Source organism: Lithobates pipiens, unplaced genomic scaffold (assembly GCF_037356315.1).
Source record: "Lithobates pipiens isolate NorthernLeopardFrog02 unplaced genomic scaffold, aLitPip1_a1.2 Scaffold_18, whole genome shotgun sequence".
NCBI classification, from domain to species: Eukaryota; Metazoa; Chordata; class Amphibia; order Anura; family Ranidae; genus Lithobates; species Lithobates pipiens.
The window spans coordinates 300,607,047-300,627,203 of NW_027507758.1; the positions used below are offsets into that span (position 1 = coordinate 300,607,047).

Below are 20,157 nucleotides of genomic sequence, written 5' to 3' on the forward strand. Positions count from 1 at the left end.
GATGTACTCCAAGAAAAGGATTTTACAGTTAAGCTGTAGGAAAAATCCTATTTTTACTTTAGATAGGCTTTTTAATTTTTAAATTCCACAAAACCAAAAGACTGTACAAGCAAGTGGGGGAAAAAAAGGTTACAACTTGTTAGCCCAACAAGCTTTATTAGGTTGTCATTGTCAAGTGAGTTATTTAATCATTTGTTTTATGCCTTGACACACTTCCACAAATTTAGTAAATCTAGATAGGCTACTTAAACTAGAAAGAGGACAAACTAAAATGTTTTATATAGTGTTACCTGAAGACCTAGTCTTGATGTTTAGAAGAGTATCTAACCTTCAAGGAGAAGTTCACCTTTGGGAATGTTACATGTTCCACCCGATTTTAGTGTGGAACATGTAACTTGTTCCCAGTGCTGCTCCCCCCTCCTCCTTGTGTCAGCAGTACGGGGAGAAAAACCCCATACTAGCTGTCACTGAAAACAGCGTGGCCGTGCGGAGCTCCGCCCACACACCCGTATCATTCATACACACAGCTCTGTGTGATTGAACTACAAGCTCTGATATCTTTAGTGGCTGTTGGCTTGTAGTTCTCGTTGAACTGCCACAGGGCTGTGGTGCGCAGTGGTTGTTCAAGTCTTCCTGTAGGCAAATAGAGACTTGCCCGTACGGTATGTACGGGCAAGCAGATACACTGACAGTGTGTAGGAGACCTGCATGCCATCAGCGATCTGCTAATCATTGGTGCAATACTCCTACTACAAAAAATAATGTACATTTTTTACCTACTAAAATATGTGCATTCATAATTTTTTTTTTTGTAGAAAGGTGAACTTCTCCTTTTTAAAGTGGTGCTAAAGTTCAGATGCCGGCCTCCTCACATTCCTCCATTTGTGCTGCATCTTCTCCTTAACTTCTGGGTGGCTGGGTCTTCAGCCTCTTGATTGCTTGATTGGGAAAGACCCATGTGTTTGTATAATACAAACATATATGCTATTTAAAATGTAAGAAAAACTTGCTGTGATATATAAATGTAGGGTTCAAGCCCCTCTTGATCCAGCAATGTGCATGCTAGCCTTGACTGTCCTGGGTGTCTCTCTCCTCATTGGCTGAGACACAGCAGTGGGAGCCATTGCTGTCAATCAGCCAAGGGAGCTAATGAGGAGAGCAGGGGCGAAGCCAGGCCGTGGCTTTGTGTCCTATGGACACACAGCACAGGGCTCGGGAGCTAGCATGCACCAGTGCCTTGCTGTTCGGGGGACTGGTCAAGAGAGAGTAGCCAGGAGTGTAAGCGGAGGACTCGAGAAGAAGAGGATCGGGGCTGCTCTGTGCAAAACCATTGTACAGAACGGGTAAGTATAACATGTATTTTTTTTTTTATTTTTTTTTTTCAAACAAACCCTTAGAATCACTTTTAACGTGCAAAACTGTATTATGTATATTTTTTTTCCATAAAGCTATTTTTGTTTTATGTTATAAAAATACACAAGATGCAATCTTCTTTTGCGCGAAAAATATAATTTGCATAGGTAATTTGAGAGCAGTACACCGAGGATCTATAATTTACAGAAATGCATCCTTTATCTTTCTTGTATTGCAGCCTTTTAAAGAACGTTGCGAGTGGTTTTATGAACATCTACATGCTGGACAACCAGATTCTGATATGGTTCACAGACCTGTAAATGAGAATGACATATTGCTAGTTCATAGAGGTATGAACTATAAAACTACTTGTTTAATCCAGAGATTTTGTTTTAACAAGAATGCAATTAATTTTTTACATATTTAGATTCTCTTTTTAGGAGCAGTTGTGAAGTGGTGTTTAAATCAAACTGTGAAAAACTTAAGCAAGGTATTGCTGTGCGTTTCCATGGAGAAGAAGGCATGGTATGTCCAAATTTGTCATGCTTTCATGGTCAGTGTTATGTATGTAAAAAAGTATTCAGTAAAGCCGTTAAAGCGGTAGTAAACATTGCTTTTTATCTTGTACCTATAGGCAAGCCTATAATAAGGCTTACCTGTGTAGGAACAGTAAATATCCCCTAAATATGTACTGTTTAGGCGATATTTACATGTGTAGCAGCAGGTGACATCGCCGGCGCATGCATACTGCATGTTCATTGTCATGCTGTCCATTGCGAGAACTGTGCTGCAGTAGTGACGTAATCACGGCTCGGCCATTCATACGGTCAGAGCCTGCAAATTCAAAAGGAAGACCGGGTGAAGATGGATTCCCTTTCAGTGATAACAGCATTTTGCTGGAGGAATTTGTTTTTTAGTTAGTGATTGTAAAGTCAAAAACAAAAAAACAAACAAACCTGTTTATATTTGTCTGCTCTTTGCAGTGGATTTGCACAGGGCAGTCTATATCCTCCTCTTCTCGGGTCCCTCTTTGCTGCTCCTGGCCCCTCCCTCCTGTTGAGTGCCCCCACAGCAAGCAGCTTGCTATGGCGGCACCCGTGCTGAGATGCAGCTCAGTGTGTCCATCCAGACACGGAGCTGCAGTTTGGCCCTCCCCCTCTCTCTCCTGATTGGCTAACTAACTTTGATTGACGGCCGAGGGACTCGTGGACATCATTGAATAGAGATGGAGCTCAGGCAAGTATTAGGGGGACTGCTGCACACAGATTTGTTATCGTAATGCTTACAATGTATCAAGATAAATCTTCAGCCTTTACAACCCCTTTAAGTCTGTCGTCATGTGCTAGTATGCGGTGCATACTAGCACATTATGACCTAAACCTGTGGGGGCACTTTTAGTTGTTTTTTTTTTTTTAACTGTGATTTATGCTTTAAGGTATTGGGTAGAACACAAATTGTGCAAAACCAGTATTTTGAAAATCCCATACATTTTATTGCACTTATTCCCTGTGAATTTTTTAATTCACTCTTTCAGGTATGTCCAGTATTGTAGTGCCTGTTCTAACACTGTATTGAGATTCTGAAGTAGGCACCACAAAGCCTGCATAATCAGTTGGTGAGCTTCAAATTCCAGTGTTCCATTCATCAAAAGCCCCTAAACCCTTATGGAAGAAAAAGCATTCACTTGGAACTAACGAATGGCAGCTTCATGGCATTTTGGGCATGTTTAATGCATGGATTACCCTAAAGCCTAGAGTTTAGAGAGCTTCTGGGACACAATAAGCAGTATTTTAAGATGACAGAGGACATGCTGGCAGCTATTGGTGCCTTGTTTCAGACACTCGACATGTTTTGCATGCGACACTGGTGTTTTTTTTTTTTTTTTAAAGGGAACAGGGGAGATATGCATATTTTTAAAACTGTGAAATTCACTAAACATTCAAGGTAAATCTTCCAGATCAAAGTGTTTTAGTATACAATGAATGATTCACTGTATTTACTGTTAAAGTGGTAGTATGGTCAATTTTTTAACTTTTACCTACAGGAAAGCCTATAATAAGGCTTACCTGTAGGTAAAAATAATATCTCCTAAACCTGTACGGTTTAGGAGATATTCCCCTCGGTATGCGCCGCTGACTGCAGCGGCGCATGCGCACAAGGGGGTTCTCTCCGTGAAAATCCGGCAGCGCTCGTGCGGCCGGACTGAAATCTCCCGCGCGCATGCGCGGGAGTGACGATATCGCGGCTCCGGCCACTCACAGCGCCGGAGCCGCGATACCCGGAAGAGACGCCGAGGGAGCATGTCGGCTCCCTCGGCGTGGATCGGGCCAGATGTCGGGGCCTCGTTCTAAGGTAAGTATTTCATAATGAGCTAGTATGCGGTGCATACTAGCTCATTGTGCATTTTGCTTTGCAGGTTTAAAAAAAAAAAATAAAAAATTGCGGGTTTACTACCGCTTTAAATTCACAGTTTCATAAATATGCTTGATAGACTTTCAATGTTGAGTAATGCTATGAGAAAGGTCAGTTGAGGTAGATAAGATTAATAATATAATATCTCATAATTTTAGTTTTGCGCATTACATAAGAACGCTTACGTTTCTTCTATGCATTGCTAAACTTGCATTTTTTGTATGTCCCTACTTCAACTGTGCAACTTTATTTTTATAGAGACGATTCAGTTCGCATTGTGCGCTATACAAGTATTTCATTAATTCATTCATTCATTCAACTATATAGATTTCTTTTTCATACATCATGGGACACAGAGTCAGGCTAATATTAATTACCTCCATCATTGGGTCATTGTACATTGTAGACCAAAGGTCTTCAGACAGGAAGTGATCCCCTATATAACCCCTCCCATACATTAAGTACTTTTTTTTTTTTTTTTTACCAGTGTCTGCAAGGTGGATGGAACAGTTTGAGCTTTCTGAGATCCAGGTCTCTAGTCCCACAAACTGTTCTAAAAATGAATCGAGGGATTGACCGATCGGATCCATTTGACACAGGATTTTATGCTTAGATAAATAGTACCCGAGCCTTGCAAAGAAGACTCAAGATCCTGAAAGGTTTTGCCTGTAACGTGGTCTCTGGGCACTATACCCTGCGGAGTGGAAATCCTGGACACTACAGCACTAAGGCATTTCCTGCAGGGTGCTGTACAGGTCCAAGGGAGTGGACCCTAAACATGAAAGCGTACCCAGTCCTTTAAGGTCCAAGTGACAGGAACCTGCATTGTAGGGTAAAGATTGGGCCCTTAGCTTCTTAGTGGCCATGCACCTGGACCGATAATTGAAACCCCTTTATTTTATTATTGTGGGGTGTCCCAGTGATTGTAACAATCAGTCAAGCTAGCTAAGGCTGGACACCTGTGTGCGGTGACCATAGGGCATATGGGGGAGTTGTAGGCTAGCTGTGGGCGTTTGCAAAGTGTACCTTTTTTGCTTGTGTCTGGCTGTTTTTTACCTGTATGATGGCACGCAACATTTTGCCTTGGTTCGCAATAGCGCACGTGTGTTCGCAAGAGCGTAGCTGGGCTCAGCAGTTTGGCGACTATGGCGCAGATGGCTTTGCCGTACATGCGCTGTCGCCTTTATCTGGGCATATGAAGATTCTTGTTGTAAGCGAATAGTCACGCCCGCTCGCCGCGACCACACACACATGCATAGAACGTTCTGGCACACTCCTAGCTTTTTTTTAAAGCGGGAGTCCGCCGGGAGTCCACGTTTTTTTTTTTTTTTTTTTTTTAAAGCCAGCAGCTACAAATACTGCAGCTGCTGACTTTTAAAATAGTGACACTTACCTGTCCAGCGCGCCCGCGGTGTCGGCACCCGAAGCCGATCTCTCGATCGTCTCTCGGGTGCTGCCGCCGCCATCTTGGGTATGGGAATCAGGAAGTGGAGCCTTTCGGCTTCATTTCCCAGTTCCCTACTGCGCATGTGCAAGTCGCGCTGCGCAATAAGAATGGACCCGCTGTGTGTTTCCCAGCAGGCAGCGGGGGACCTTCGGAAAGGGGCGTAATGTACGCCCCTTTCCGCAGAGAGCTATCCCGGAAGTGGTTGCAGATACCTGTGCTGTACAGGTACCTGCACCCCCCTCCCCCCTGAAAGGTGCCAATTGTGGCGCCGGAGGGGGGGAGGGTTCCGATGAGCGGAAGGTCCACTTTAGGGTGGACCTCCGCTTTAAGCTGTGCAGGCCAAGCATGTGGTACTTTCAGAAGGCAGTTGTGGGGCACAGAGCAGGCTCTAAGACCCCTTTCACACTGGGGCATTTTTCAGGCGCTTTAGCGTTAAAAAAAAGCACATGTAAAGCACTTGAAAGAAGCTGCAACTGCAATACCAATGTAAAAGCCCGGGTGCTTTCACACTGAGGCGCTGCGCTGGCAGGGCGTCAAAAAAAGTCCTGCAAGAAGCTTCTTTGTAGCGCTTTTGGAGCGGTGAATACACCGATCCTAAAGCGCCCCTTCCCATTGAAATCAATGGGAACCGCCTGAAAAACTCTTTTGGCAGCAGCGTTTTGGGGTGAATATATCATTTAGTGACAACGTTTTTGTAAACTTTTTTTTTTTTGTCATTATTTAATCACTTGGGACAAAAAAAAATTCAATGGGCTCAACATGCCCCTCAGCAATTTCCTTGGGGTGAACCTAAAAAAATAACTAGCTACCTAGTGACACTAGTGACACTAATGCAGCGATCAGAAAAATAATCGCTTAGTGACACTGGCAAAAGGGGGTGAAAGGGTTAACTAGGGGCAACCAGGGGGTTAAAACCATTATTGGGTAGTATATGGGGATACCTAGCGCTATAAAAACCTGGCGGTGAACCTAAAAAAATAACTAGCTACCTAGCGTCATCAGTGACACTAATGCAGCGATCAGAAAAACAATCGCTTAGTGATACTGGCAAAAGGGGGTGAAAGGGTTAGCTAGGGGCAATCAGGGGGTTAAAACCATTATTGGGTAGTATATTGGGGTACCTAGCGCTATAAAAACCTGGTGTTAGTGTAGTGTTTGGTGCACTTACTTCCAGTGTTCTCCTCGTAGTCCGGTCAAAAAGACCGCCCCGAGGAGAATGACATCACTTCTTCCCTGCCTGTGTTTACTATACACAGCGGGAGGAAGCTTCTCATTCGCCAGGAGCGATCGAGAGGGGGTGGCCAGAAACCAACGGCCATCCCCTCATCCCGGATCGCTCCTGAAGCGAAACGGACCACAGCATCCAGCGGGAGGGGGTCCGATCGGACCCCCCACCCGCTGGAAGGCAAGTACGTACATGTACGTGCTTGTGCCTGTACATGCCATTCTGATGACGTACATTGGCATGCGGCGGTCCTTAAGTGGTTAACTGACAATTGCGTGGTCGTGCAACGTGGCTCCCAAACAAAATTTACATCCTTTTTTTCCCACAAATAGAGCTTTCTTTTGGTGATATTTGAAAAAAAAAAAGCATTATTGTTTACTTTTTGCTATAATATACCCCAAATATATATATAAACATTTATTTTTTTCCCCCTCAGTTTAGGCCGATATGCATTCTTCTACATATTTTTGGTAAAAAAAAATCGCAATAAGCGATTGATTGGTTTTCGCAAAATTTATAGTGTTTACAAAATAGGGGATAGTTTTATGGCATTTTTATTATTCTTTTTTTTTTTACTAGTAATGGCGGCAATCAGCATCGGACATTTTTGACACATTTTTGGGACCATTGTCATTTATACAGCAATCAGTTCTATACAAATGCACCGATTCCTGTGTAAATGACACTGGCAGTGAAGGGTTAACCTGGGGGTGGCAGTGTAGGGGGTTAAGTGTGTCCTAGGGATGTGCTACTAACTGAGGGGGGCGTGGCTGTGTGTTAGTGAACGCTGATCTGTACTCCAATTACAGGGAGCAGAGATCAGTGTCACTTGTTGCTAGGCAGAACGGGAAGATGCTGTTTACTTCCGCATCTCCCCCTTCAGCCTCTCTGTGAGATGATCGCAGGTATCTCCACGGTGATCGATTCCGCGGGACCCATGACCGGGCTCAAGGGGGTCCCGACCGGCGTTGTGCGAATGCGATGGCAGGGTGGCAATTTCAAATGGATGTAACTGTACACCAATTTGCCCATGCCATTCTGCCAACATACATCGTCGTGCGCTGGTCGGGAAGTGGTTAAAAGGCTTTCCGTTGGCCAGTTGAGCTATTCTGCCAGCTGTTGCAGCAATTGGTATTTGGCAGTCCGTAAAGGTTCAGGTCGAGTGACCAGCTAGGCCTAACCAGGAGGATGATCTGCCTGAAAGTAAGACAGATATTCTTGGAGCTCTGTGTTCTGCTGTATTGAAGCCTTTAAAGCAGGGGTCTCAAACTGGTGGCCCTCCAGCTGTTGCGGAACTACAAGTCCCATCATGCCTCTGCCCATAGGAGTCCTGCTTATAACCATTAGCCTTGCAATGCCTCATGTAGTTCTGTAACAGCTGGAGGGCCACCAGTTTGAGACCCCTGCTTTAAAGCATAAATAGAAAGTTTCTCATCTGGCTCTCTTGTCTGTACATATGCGCAGACTTTATAGCTTAAGAACTGGTCAGCCGAGCTTCCTTGTAAAACGTTATTGGCAGGTTTCTTGTTTCATGGGGAATGTTTATTCGGTTATCACTTGGACAGATATATCCAAAAGATTTCTGGAGGGAAGATACTACTCCAACAGGGCGCTAGGGCCAGGGGCAAGCCACAAGGCCAGGGCCAGAGAAGGCCCTGGGTCCAAAATTCTTCTAAACCCAGCACCAGTCCCTCCTTTTGAGGGGAGGCTCCCACTCTATCAAGTGGGGGGGAGGCTGCTACACTTTGTGGACATTTGGAAAACAACAATTCAGGTATCAGGAATCCTGGTGCTCGGGATGACCTCCTGCTCAGAGATCACACTGTACAGGCTCTAGAACAGAGCATAATATACACAGTGATGTATTTGAAAAGCTTGGCTTGGTCCAAGCAAGAGCATTTTTGCCATCCATAAGGATCTGTGCCCTGAAGGATCAGGTGCATCAGATAAAGGGCACCAGGCAATCCTCCATTGATCTCTTTGAGTCTTCTAGGGAGGATGGTATTGTACTCTATACCCGGTTCCATTCCAGGCCTTTACAACAAGACATCTAGTTGACTTGGAACAGAGGAAGAAAAGCCCTGGATTATCCAATGTGCTTATCTCCTCATACATGCTTAAGCCTAAACTAGTGGTTGCAGGATCAGAACCTGCAAAAGGGAAAATCCTTTCTCCTGGTAACTTGAAGAGTACTGACTACAGAGGCCAGTCTCTCAGGCTGGGGAGCCACCCTAGACAGGCTCACAGCTATGGGGAAATGGTCAGGGACAGAGCAGACCCTGCCCAGCAATGTCCTAGAATTATGAATAGTAGGTCTGGCCCTGCGGTCCTGGATGGTGGAGCTTCAGGAGTGTCCCATCAGGGTTCAGTCGGACAGTGCCACAGCAGTGGCCTATATGTCATTCGGCTCTGAGGGAGGTGAACTACATACTAGCCTTGGCAGAGGGACACGTGACAATGATATTGGCAGTCCATATCCTGGGAGTAGAGAACTGGAAGGCAGATTATCTCAGCCGCCAGCAGAACTGCCCGGGGGAATGGTCGCTACACCCAGAGGTGTTCCAGGAAATTTGGCAATGTTTGGGATGGCAAGTGGTCGACCTACTCATATCCTGGTTCAACAACAAGCTATAGCAGATTGTGTCTCGAACAAGAGATTCTCTGATAGTTCCATGAAGCCAGTACTCCTTGGTTTATGCTTTCCCTCTGATCCCTCTCTTTCCACATTTTGTTGCGCAGGATTCAGAGAGAGGGGTTCCAGTCATTCTGGTGGCACCAGCCTGGCTCAGAAGGCCCTAGTTCCTGGAGATTGTGAGACTGATGATAGATGGGCCATGGACTCTTCCACGTCGCCCCGATCTACTGTCTCAAGGTCCTATATTCAACCCCAATTTACAGTCTCTACATTTGACAGCACGGCTATCAAAGCCAGGGAGTTAAAGGACCGTGGCATCTCCAGGGCCAGTGGTGTCTACTCTAGTGAATGCTAGAAATCTGTCGCTAGGAAGATTTCATAAGGTCTGGAGGACTTGTATTGCTTGGTATGAAGCCAGAAAATGGCATCCTCGGAAATATGTGATTGGGAGAATTATTTTCTACAGTCAGCTGTGGAAGTCAAATTGGCTTTGAGTACAATCAGAGGTCAGGTTTCGGCTCTATCGGTATTCTTCCAAAGGCCTTTAGCCTCCCATTCATTGATCTGAAGCTTTATGCAAGGGGAAACTCGCTTGCTTCCCCCCCCCATTAGAACCTATTAAGGAAATTCCATTAGACTTGCTGTCATGCAAGCTAGCCTTCCTGATAGCTATTATCTCGGCTAGAAGGGTGTCTGAGTTGGTGGATCCTTCACCGTGACAGAGTCATGTTACGACTTGTTCGATCCGTTTTTGCCAAAGGTGGTGTCGGCCTTTCATTTGAATCATGACATTATTCTGCCTTCTTTTTTCTCATTCTCGTTTGGTGGAAGAGAGACGACTACATTGTTTGGACGTTGTCTGGGCAGTCAACATTTATTTGTCTAGCTCTGCGGAGATCCGAGGATCAGACTGTTTTTTTTTTGTTTTTTTGTTTTTTTTGTTTTACCAAAAGGACCAAAGAAGGGGCAGGCAGCTTCCAAAGCTTCCGTTGCCAATTGGTCATTCAGGCCTACGGTCTGAAACATAAAGCTATTCCCTGTTAGAGTGAGAGCTCATTCTACCAGGAGTGAAGGAACCTCCCGGGCTTTTCGCCATCAGGTATCTGTGGCTCAGATTTGTAAGGCTGCTACTTGGTCTTCAGTTCATATGGTCACAAAATGTTATTCCAATAAAAGCACTCCTTATATAACTAGTAATCTTTTCTCAATCAGTTTTGAGATGAGGAATATGGAACCACAAACATTTTCTAGTTTTAACTTTAAGGGCCCTTTCACATGGGTGCTCCGATCAGGTCTGCCTGCCAGTTTTTTTCTGGCAGACCTGATCGGATGCTTCATCCACCTCTATGGAGTGGCGGATGCCAGCGGTGACTGGCGTCTGCTGATTTTTTCTTTTTTGGACACGTTATGCATTTTTGCAGGTTTTTGATGCGCATTTGAATTTTTTTTTTTTTGTATTTGGGTAAATAAAAATAAAAAAACGCAAATCGATGCAAAAACACACTACATGCTTTTCGGCAGCTTCTTCATTGAAGTCTGTTGAACCAAAAATGCATCATTTTGATTTTAAAATGGTCCCTGACCCTTTCCAAAAATGCAGCAGCTGAAAAAAGCATAGATGTGAATGTAACCCATAGGAAACCATATTAAATGGACTGTAGTGCATTTCTGCAAAAAGCATAAAAAAACACAGCTTAGTTCACACCTGCATTGCATCTGGAAAGTATTCACAGCGCTTCACTTTTTCCACATTTTGTTATGTTACAGCCTTATTCTTAAATGTTAATTGTCAATGAAAGTCATTTTCCTCAAAATTCTACAAACAATACTCCATAATGACAACATGAAAGAAGTTTGAACCAAGCCTAAGAGACCAAGCTGCTGAAATAAAACTAGTAACTACAAAATACAAAAATCTAAGCCCAAACTGCTAAAATATGACAGCCTGTTTTACTGGAATAAGTCCAACACTAAGACCCCTTTCACACTGGAGGCGTTTTTCAGGCACTTTAGCGCTAAAAATAGAGCTTGTAAAGCGCCTGAAAAAATGCGTCATCTGCAATCCCAGTGTGAAAGCCCGAGGGCTTTCACACTGGGGCACTACGCTGGCAGGATGTAAAAAAAAAAAAAAAAAAAAAGTCCTGCAAGCAGCTTCTTTGAGGTGCTTTGGCGCCCCTGCCCATTGACATCAATGGGCAGCACCTCAGCAGCGGTGCTTTGGGGGTGCTTTTAACCCCTTTATTCTGCCACTAGCGGGGGTGCTTTGAACCCCCCACTAGAGACAGAATAAAGGGTTAAAAGCACCCGCGTTTTAGCGCCCCTGCACTGTCCGTGTGAAAGAGCTCTAAAACTGCTGAAATAAGACTAACTACTGAAAGTTAAGAAAACTAAGAAGCCAAATTGATGTAATGAGACTAATTTTGGCTCTTTGAATTAATAATTGCAAAAGCCTGAAGCCTGATTTATTTATTTATTTTTATTACCTTTTTTCACATTTTCTGTGTGAATGAGGCTCAAGGAAAGCAATAGAATTTACAGGGCTTTTATTTGTTTGTATCCCATAGTATTTTTTTGACTTTTTTTTTTTTTCCAGTCACTATTAAAATAATTATTTTGTTACATTTATATTTCTTGTATTTTATCAGGTGTAATGAACTCCCAATGAAGAACCAGTAGGGATAAGCTAGCCTTTTTCCTTGGTAAAAGTTATGGTTTGCGTATTAGAAAAGGTATGTGTAAAATGGCAACCTGACTTAAGGGTGGGTCTTTGCATTTCATTCAGGCTGTCGTTTTACAGAATATTTAATTAAGTGTAGTGTCCATAATTTATTCAAATCTGTAACACAAAAAAAAAGTTGCATCAAATGTGATCAGTGGATCATAAATAATTATACATGTCATTTTCATTGAACTACGTGTAGCCTTGTATGTTGAAGAGTTTGGGATTTTGACAGCAATCACAGCGGAATCAAAACGCACCATCTGATTAATTTCCCCTTTTATTAGTGATTATTTTACAATTTCTATATACATTTTGTATCCTAGGGACAAGGAGTTGTGCGAGAATGGTTTGACATATTGTCTTCTGAAATTATCAATCCCGATTATGCCCTTTTCACACAATCAGCAGATGGTAGGTAATCAAAAGCTAACATTCACTCTGGAGATATACATGCATAAGATGCTTTATTCGAGTCCACCTTTGCACCTTGAACAATGGAGAAAATTTGCTGACACATTACATTTAGATATCTGCTGAATTTATGAACCATCCTAGCCTGCTATATTGTAATGTAATTATGTTTATGTATTTAAAATTTGCTTTAGTTCTCTTTTGTGGACAGGGCTTCCTAGCATGTCGCATGCATTGCTTTTATGCCAAAGCTGCTGTGAGGCACTGTGTATGATACTCATTTCAGTCAGTTCGGTCAGTTTAAAATGTATCACTATGTAATGTATATTTTGTTGTGAACTGCATCGAACAGAGTATTATTTTTTTTTAACTCGTGCCACCCACAACACTTAAAGTGCTGTTGCCACCAAAAAAAAAAATTGCTTAAAATTCATAAAAAAAAAAAAAAAATTGGAAAAAAAAAATTTTTTTTTACTCGCCTCTAAATGCCTGTTGCTAGGGAGTCCCTCGTAGTCTGCCTCCTTCATTGCCTGGGCTGGTGACATCACTTCCCCTCGGCGCCGCACAGTCATCTGGGACCTGTCACGTGTCCCAGATGACTGTGCGGCGTATCGCGGCGCTGCTAGCGCATGCGCAGTGGGTGTCCGGCTGTGAAGCCACAGCCAGGTGCCCACAGTAAGAATGCCGGCGCCGCGAGCGGAGCGGGGGAAGGAGGGGGGGCTTTGTTCCCCCGCATCGTTGGACCCTGGGACAGGTAAGTGTCCGATTTATTAAAAGTCAGCAGCTGCAGTATTTGTAGCTAATGACTTTTACATTTTTTTTATTTTTTTAGGGGGCACCCCAGTTTAACCACTTCAGCCCCGGATGATTTTACCGCCTTCCTTACCAGTGCACTTTTTGCGATTCGACACAGTGTCGCATTAACTGATAATTGCGCGTGCGACATTGCACACAAACAAAATTGACGTTTTTTTTTCCCCCCACAAATAGAGCTTTCTTTTGGTGGTATTTGATCACCTCTGCGGTTTTTATTTTTTGCGCTATAAACAAAAGAAGAGCGACAATTTTGAAAAAAACACTATTTTTTACTTTTTGCAATAATAAATATCCCATTTAAAAAAAAAAAAAACTTTTTCCCTCAGTTTAGGCCGATACGTATTCTTCTACATATTTTTGGTAAATTTTTTTTGCAATAAGCGTATATAGATTGGTTTGCGCAAACGTTATAGTGTTCACAAAATAGGGGATATATTTATGGCTTTTTTTTTTTCTAGTAATGGCGGCGATCTGCGTTTTTTTTTCGTGACTGCGACATTGTGACAGACATATCGGACACTTTTGACACATTTTTGGGACCATTCACATTTACACAGCGATCGGTTCTATAAAATTTCACTGATTACTGTGTAAATGTGACTGGCAGGGAAGGGGTTAACACCAGGGGGCACTGCAGGAGTTAATATGTTCCCTATGGGAGTGATTCTAACTGTGGGGGGAGGGGACTCACAAGGGGATGAGACCGATCGGTGTTCCTCTGTACTGGGAACACACCATCTGTCTCCTCTCCACTGACAGGACGTGGATCTGTGTTTTTACATACACAGATCCATGGTCCTGCTGTGTTACTGGCGGACATCGCGGCCGCCAGGCACGCGCACCGGGTCCCGAGTGACGCCGCGGCCGGGAATGGGAGGACGTCATGTGACGCCCACCCAGGATGAGTGACAGGGGAGGGACCTCCAGCAGATTGACAGCCTGAGCTCTGTTCATGTACGCTGTGTGAAGGGTTGTGTTTCTTCCCTCCAATCAGCTCTCAGAGCTCTGTAAATTCAGCTCTCTGACCCCTTTTTTCTGAGCTTTCAGACAAATTTATAAATTCTAATTTTTGAATGGATGAAGAGAAGATAGCAGGATTTTTTTTTATCTCTTTTATCACCTGGGCATAGTCTCTTCACTGGGTATATGTAAGGGTTTACAACCAATTTGAAAGTTTCAAATGGGAATGAAGTGTCTACTACACAGCTTGAGGATTTGTTTAGTAAAATTGTAGTGAGAACAGGTTTTCTTTACAGTGGACTGAGCCACTGTGGGTTTTGCAAGAGCACTTGAAATAATGTGCAAAAGCTTGCTTGCCCTTCTCCAGCGATGAAAGGTCCACGCTTCCTTTTGCCACATCATTGTTATCTTCTCTGCAGATTCTTCTAGGCCCAGCATTGTTTTCTTCAGCCATTGAACAGCCAGTGATGGTGCAACTCCTGTGCATGCGTGCTTGGCGTTACATCCTGGCAATCAGTACAGATGCTGGGGGTGTACTGTGCACTGCAAAATTATAGCTAGCAGATGATATGTGGCAGAAGAATCATACAAACTGTGTTCTGACAAAAAAAAAACCACTACCATTTAAAAAAAAATAATGTATATGTGTGTATATGTACAGTGCCTTGCGAAAGTATTCGGCCCCCTTGAACTTTTCAACCTTTTGCCACATTTCAGGCTTCAAACATAAAGATATAACATTTTTTTTTTTTTTTTGTGAAGAATCACCAACAAGTGGGACACAATTGTGAAGTGGAACAAAATCTATTGGATAATTTAAACTTTTTTAGCAAATAAAAAACTGAAAAGCGAAGCGTGCAAAATTATTCGGCCCCTTTACTTTAAGTGCAGCAAACTCACTCCAGAAGTTCAGCGAGGATCTCTGAATGATCCAATGTTGTCCTAAATAACTGATGGTGATAAATAGAATCCACCTGTGTGTAATCAAGTCTCTGTATAAATGCACCTGCTCTGTGATAGTCTCAGGGTTCTGTTGAAAGCGCAGAGAGCATCATGAAGACCAAGGAACACACCAGGCAGGTCCGTAATACTGTTGTGGAGAAGTCTAAAGCTGGATTTGGATACAAAAAGATTTCCCAAGCTTTAAACATCGCAAGGAGCACTGTGCAAGCGATCATTTTGAAATGGAAGGAGTATCAGACCACTGCAAATCTACCAAGACCTGGCCGTCCCTCTAAACTTTCAGCTCAGACAAGGAGAAGACTGATCAGAGATGCAGCCAAGAGGCGCATGATCACTCTGGATGAACTGCAGAGAACTACAGCTGAGGTGGGAGAGTCTGTCCATAGGACAACAATCAGTCGTACGCTGCACAAATCTGGCCTTTATGGAAGAGTGGCAAGAAGAAAGCCATTTCTCAAAGATATCCATAAAAAGTCTCGTCTAAAGTTTGCCACAAGCCACCTGGGAGACGCACCAAACATGTGGAAGAAGGTGCTCTGGTCAGATGAAACCAAAATCGAACTTTTTGCCCACAATGCAAAACGATATGTTTGGCGTAAAAGCAACACAGCTCATCACCCTCAACACACCATCCCCACTGTCAAACATGGTGGTGGCAGCATCATGGTTTGGGCCTGCTTTTCTTTAGCAGGGACAGGGAAGATGGTTAAAATTGAGGGGAAGATGGATGCAGCCAAATACAGGACCATTCTAGATGAAAACCTGTTGGAGTCTGCAAAAGACCTGAAACTGGGACAGAGATTTATCTTCCAACAAGACAATGATCCCAAACATACAGCAAAATCTACAAAGGAATGGTTCACAAATAAACGTATCCAGGTGTTAGAATGGCCAAGTCAAAGTCCAGACCTGAATCCAATCGAGAATCTGTGGAAAGAGCTGAAAACTGCTGTTCACAAACGCTCTCCATCCAACCTTACTGAGCTCGAGCTGTTTTGCAAGGAAGAATGGGCAAGAATTTCAGTCTCTCGATGTGCAAAACTTATAGAGACATACCCCAAGCGACTTGCAGCTGTAATCGCAGCAAAAGGTGGCTCTACAAAGTATTAACGCAAGGGGGCCGAATAATTTTGCACGCCCCACTTTTCATTTTTTTTATTAGTTAAAAAAGTTTCAAAAATCCAATAAATTTCGTTCCACTTCACAATTGTGTCCCACTTGTTGGTGATTCTTCACAAAAAAATTTTTTTTTTATATCTTTGTTTGAAGCCTGAAATGTGGCAAAAGGTTGAAAAGGTCAAGGGGGCCGAATACTTTCGCAAGGCACTGTGTGTGTGTGTGTGTATATGTGTGTGTATATGTGTGTGTGTGTGTATATATATATATATATATATATATATATATATATATATATATATATATATATATATATATATATATATACACACACACAAATTATATTTTATATAAGTTTTGCTTTATATTTACTTGTGGTCTTGAAGAAAACGGTTTTCTGCAAAGAAGAATTTTGAAGTATATAGTTTTGGTTTATGTAGTGAGAAGTATAATTTGGAAAGCTGATATTTGACCTTGTCTTCTGTACCATAAAACCTTGTATTTCCATGTTGGCATTGAGATCAAAATTTCAAATTCACTTATGTTCTGAGAAACTGAAAATAAAACCGAGAGAGAGCTACAGAGACAGCTAAAGAAAGAAACCGCTGCTTTACCAAGGCAGCAGGCCATTTTATTTGGCTGTTTGTGTGCCGTATCATTACCTTTTTCTATGTTCATGGCTGTATCTGTTACACCTAACTCTCCCACAACCTAATACTATCCTGATACCCTGCAGACACAATCATAGATGAAGAAAACTTGCAGACCTTACAATGAACGTTTCTAAGATGTTCTAAAACTTCCACCAGTTAAAGCCCTAAACTAAACAGTGTTCGCCTACCCTTCCACCTCCTCACTCCCCCTTTCCTATTTTTACTACTAAATTATAGGTGAACATTAGGTTTTCAACTATTTCAGGCTGGTTAGATGAGAATTCTCCCTGCATAAATTTTCTGTGGACTTTTTAAGCAAACGTGTCTCCTGTATTTTATCTTGGTTATGTGAAACTGCTGACCCTTTAATAAATACATTTTTTGCTTATTAATGTTCTTGTTTAAAACTATTAATTTTTCATTTTTTCAACAGGGACAACATTCCAGCCAAACAGTAACTCCTCAGTGAATCCAGACCACCTGAATTATTTCAGATTTGCTGGCGAAATTCTGGGGCTTGCACTTTATCATAGGCAACTGGTCAACATTTACTTCACCAGATCATTTTACAAGCACATCCTTGGTATGAATATAAAGACTTTGGACATCAGTGGGCATTATTAAAAGATGAATTATTTTATTTTTTGGAATGTTACTTAAACTGGAACTTTACTCTCCCTGTCAACATTGATTATTTTTAATCCTAATGCTGCTAGCATTAGTAAATAGATAGGAACTTTTATCATATTTACGTGTTTTACATTTATTTTTAATTTTTTTAACATTTCTTCAGTTCCTTCCTGGTTTCCATGCCTAGGCAAATGATGTCATACATCCCAGGAGTCTTCAGGAGAGGAGAGGTTTTTTTCAGCTAAGCACTCTCCTGCATGCATGCCTGAGCTAATTGCAGATGGATTCCAGGAAGTAAATGCTTCATGAATCATCTGCCCTTATGCAAGATGGCCACAGCTAGAAATGCAAGGGGTGTTTTGCAAAGTGATTTCTCGTCAGAATAATGCATGAAGACAGGGATAAATGGGTGGGGGTGGGGGTTTGTGTCTTGAATAAAATTAAGTAACTAGTGTTTTTGATTGGTAGTTCTCGGCTGCAGTGTAAATCCGCTTTAAAATGATAACTATTACAAATCCAAAATATTCTAGTGGTATCTGTAAGGGCAAAGCATTGTTTTATTTTTTGGAATGTTACTTAAACTGGAACTTTACTCTCCCTATCAACATTGATTATTTTTAATCCTAATGCTGCTAGCATTAGTAAATAGATACTAGCCTATTTTTTATTTTTTTATTTTTTTTAGTTCACATGTCTGTCAAGCAGCCCAACAAAAGTGAGTGACAGGCTTTGACAGTGCTCTAGTTTGTCCCAACCATTGTCACTTTTGCTTTGTTTTGTTATGTGAATGTAGAGAAAAATGCAACTGCGCAGGAAATTTAAGAAAAATGGAATTCAGATACTGAAAACATAAACTAAATATAGTTGTTGCATTTAAAGTATAAACCCTATACAGTTATCAAAATGCAATTTTTTTTTAATTGCTTTTGTTAATGCATTTCTTCGTTGAGTTGTAGTGATTTACAGTTCTGAAAATGCAGCTCGCCATGCCAAAATATTGAGTATTAAATCTTTTTAGACCTCTTTCTATTCCTGTTTGCAGCTTTGGTCGGGTAGCTTACAACAAATAAAAAAAAAAATAAGTTTATGAAGAGTTTTTTTTTTTTTTTGACAAATATATTCTGACCATCTTTAGGTATTTTTTTCTTATTGGTTTCATTGCATGGCTGTGTATACATGTATATCACATGGTACGTGACCAGTTGATAGCCGTTATTCTCTATGGCCTAGCAGGGTGCATGAGTACTGCTAGTTTTTCAGCAAGCTGCAAACACTACCTGAGCTTCAACAGACTGCAGAAATAAAAAGTTAATCATGTCAGAATCTTGCTTGTTTTACAGTTTGATGAGGAGGGCAGAGAGTTGAGGATATACGTTTTTGTTTGCAAGTGCAGTTTTCATTTAACAATCTTTGATGAATCAATTCCTAACTGATAATGTCCCTTGGGGAGCGGTTTTCTTAACCACAACGTATCAAATATGTTTGTTTTAGAGTGATTTGTGGGAACCAGAAATGCATGCCAAATATTAAAAATTGTAAATACATTTTTAAAAATGTTAAGTTTTTATAAACCTGCACAACTTTAAATGGGCAGAATAATAAATGTAATATATATTTTTCATTTTAGGGCCAGCTTTATAAAATGTACAGTTTAGCGTAAAATCGTTGCTCTTTATAAATGTATAGTTTAGCTTAAAATCAGTGCTCTTTATACATTTTATAAAGAGCACTGATTTTACTCTAAACCAGTGGTTCTCAACCAGGATTCCTCCAGAGGTTGCTAGAGGTTCCTTCAGCATTGGGCAATTTCTGCCTCTCAGATAAGTTCCCACCGACAACCATTGATGTTTTTAGCTATCTGTAAGGAGGTAATTCTTCCCAATGATCACAAGTGTAAGGACCGTTCTTCCCACTGACCATCACACTAATGTATCATGAGTTGTAGATTTATAATTTTTTAGAAGGGGTTCCCCGAGACCGGAGAACTATTTCAAGGGTTCCTCTGTGTTGAAAAGGTTGAGAAAGGCTGCTCTAAACTATACATTTTATAAAGCGCACCGATTTTACTCTAAACTATACATTTTATAGTTTAGAGTAAAACCAGTGCTCTTGCTAAAATGTATAGTTTAGAGAAAAACCAGTGCTTTTTATTTTAAGTTCTCAAGTTTTTAGATGGGCTTGCAGTGCATTTCTTCTCCTGAAGATGGCAGCTTAATGCAAGAGATGCCTGAATGAGTAAATTGGATGAAAAGAACGCTCTTCCTAAATATCTGCATGCTTTAAATACTGCAGGTATCCCAGTAAATTATCAGGACGTGGCCTCCATTGACCCAGAATACGCAAAGAACTTGCAGTGGATTTTAGATAATGATATTAGTGACCTGGGACTGGAACTGACTTTCTCTGTGGAGACCGATGTGTTCGGAGCTATGGAAGAAGTGCCCTTAAAACCAGGAGGGGCCAGCATACTTGTTACACAGGAGAACAAGGTGAGTGATGAGATCAATGTCAAGATGTGCTTGTAAACTGTCTCTGGAAAGATACACTTCACGCTCTGATGTGAGCCAGAAAAGACAGCATTTACTCAACAGGGGTACGGTATCTGTGTAAAGAAATCCAATCGTTTTGAGTCTCTGCACTGCCATTATTCTGTGACATTACTAATCCATCATATTATTAACAGCGCTAAACTGTTTCATTCAGTGACATCTGTGTGCAAGAACTTTTCGTTTGTGAGCAGTTTAGGTGTAGTCAGATAATAGCTATAGCTGTGGCGCTCGTATTTTGCAATAATTGAAGGGCACACAGATCCTC

The 20,157-nt window shown here is 41.9% G+C and overlaps 1 protein-coding gene across 2 annotated transcripts in view; it reads left to right on the forward strand.

Moving 5' to 3' along the window:
* HACE1 (HECT domain and ankyrin repeat containing E3 ubiquitin protein ligase 1) overlaps window positions 1-20,157 on the forward strand; it is a 184,401-nt gene that overhangs the window by 103,886 nt on the left and 60,358 nt on the right. For both annotated transcript variants that reach the window (XM_077487188.1, XM_077487189.1), the window contains exons 15-19: window positions 1,592-1,703; window positions 1,781-1,878; window positions 12,118-12,205; window positions 17,147-17,296; window positions 19,636-19,832. In XM_077487188.1, coding sequence (XP_077343314.1) covers window positions 1,592-1,703; window positions 1,781-1,878; window positions 12,118-12,205; window positions 17,147-17,296; window positions 19,636-19,832 — 645 coding nt within the window. The remainder of the gene's footprint in view (window positions 1-1,591; window positions 1,704-1,780; window positions 1,879-12,117; window positions 12,206-17,146; window positions 17,297-19,635; window positions 19,833-20,157) is intronic.